Source organism: Cibotium barometz, chromosome 58, assembly GCF_041138505.1.
Source record: "Cibotium barometz isolate CiBa-2024 chromosome 58, ASM4113850v1, whole genome shotgun sequence".
NCBI lineage: Eukaryota > Viridiplantae > Streptophyta > Polypodiopsida > Cyatheales > Cibotiaceae > Cibotium > Cibotium barometz.
Window position 1 is genome coordinate 11,409,313 of NC_141103.1, and position 1,874 is coordinate 11,411,186.

At 42.8% G+C, this 1,874-nt stretch overlaps 1 protein-coding gene across 1 annotated transcript; it reads left to right on the forward strand.

The window, feature by feature from the left end:
* The first annotated feature begins 269 nt into the window (after window positions 1-269).
* Window positions 270-1,072, forward strand: LOC147605898 (cyanovirin-N homolog). Its single transcript, XM_086792849.1, has 2 exons — window positions 270-386; window positions 635-1,072. Exons 1-2 carry the CDS (start codon window positions 300-302, stop codon window positions 938-940), a joined length of 393 nt encoding a protein of 130 aa, XP_086648975.1. The 5' UTR covers window positions 270-299; the 3' UTR covers window positions 941-1,072.
* Window positions 1,073-1,874: the final 802 nt, after the last annotated feature.

Below are 1,874 nucleotides of genomic sequence, written 5' to 3' on the forward strand. Positions count from 1 at the left end.
CAATGGAGCTTTTATTTTATTTCTCCCTTTCTGTGTACCTTCACCCTGAGGCTTCGCTATTCTTGTGAATAATATATACATCACCTTCGTTTCGCCGCGCGAGGGCGCCCCTGATTGCGTACATTGTCAAACGGAGACATGGCCGACAAACTAAATCTAGACGGAAATATTGACCGTCTCCTAAATCTTAGACTTGGTACTCACCTAAAAGCGTTATTCTTGGGTTATAAGAGGTACCGGAGACGCTTGCCACTCTATTCTCCTTCTCCGAAACAGCAAGCTGATTAGCAATTATTATTATGGTTGCTTTATTCTCATCGCCTGCTCACATCTTACTTCTGTGCTTTCTCCTAGCTGTGGCTGGGGGTTTACGCGTCACTGCATCAGTAAGAAGACAGCTTTTCTTTCTCCTTGTTATTCTCCTTGTTATTCTCGTTTCCAGCATAATTACAAGTTCAAATCATTTTTTATTTTAAAAAAAATGAAAACTTGTCGTCTCGTTCTAATCCTCATGAGCGCGTCGTACCCTAAATCTTATTAGCGTAGAACTGCTCTCTCTGTCTTTCCCGTATATGGAAGCTGTAGGCTGGTTGGAGAGGCCATGATCAAATATTGTATGTTGTTATGCGTGCAGTGCAACTACGCAGCATCGTGCGCCGACGAGGGCTTAAGCGGGTCGACATTGACGGCCAGCTGCGCGTCCGAGAGCGGCAACTCGGTGACATCATCCATCGACCTGAACCAGCATGTGAGCAACAACAATGGCAACCTGCAGTGCCCCAGTGCTGACTTCGCAGCGACTTGCTCAAACATAGGCCTGAGCGGCGGACACACCCTCACCGCCAACTGTAAGAACGACGGCGGTGCCCTTATCCAGACCAGCCTGGACCTCGATAACTGCATCAGCAATAACATCGGCTACCTCGTTTCGTGTGTCTAGCGTATCGGCCACCTATATATAGGATAGAACACGGCACAACCAGTGTCACCCGCAGCTCTCCTCCTCTATGTTGTCTCTACCGTGTACACAAAGCTGCAAATTTTAAATAACAGCCTGGTTTATTTTGAATCAGTACCGAGTTTAGTGAAAATAAAAGGAAATCTGATAAGCACACTAATCAATCACTAATAAACGTTGTTTAAACTCGGCAGCTGTATCCTCATCACAAATCTGATCCAAAGGTCCGTCCAGAAAGCTTTTTCCAGATTACCGAAGAGGATGTGTTGGCATGGATATATCGTTTTCAAAATGTAGCTAGTTATCACACAAATTGATAAGAAGACACAAAGTCCTTGGAAATCCACACTCTTAGAAAAGTGCAAGCATAAAAGTCAAATTGGTCTCAATCGAAGTGATTGTTGATAGAATGTTTCACTATTACATGCAACAATGGTAAACCATATCACTTTGCACCTTCAATGTCATAAAATCATTACAAATATGTCATAACTATTTGCATAATCATTAAGATACATCATTTTAAAAATCATTATCTATTCTATCATCCTCATTAAGATCAGTAGCAAAAGAGATCTATTTCTATGTACATTTCAGCATCCTCATCATTAAAAGTCCCTTGATGAAGGCTGTCCTCATCATCTATGTCTTCTTCCTCAACAGGTTTTCCAGCTTCATTGGTTTGCAAGTTGCTCCTCTTCGTTTGCTTGCTCCTCTTCATTGTTGATATCAGCTTGTTCTTGTTGCTCCTCACCACCCTGAATCCACATCACCCTGTTGTAGCTCTAATTCTTCACAAATTTGCTTACTGCGGGGGGAGACTTGAACCACAAATAGCCAGTATGGATCTGTTGGATCCGCTTTAAAGACAACCTACTCACAATGCTTTGGGTGCACAAAAGTATCTTGCTGATCG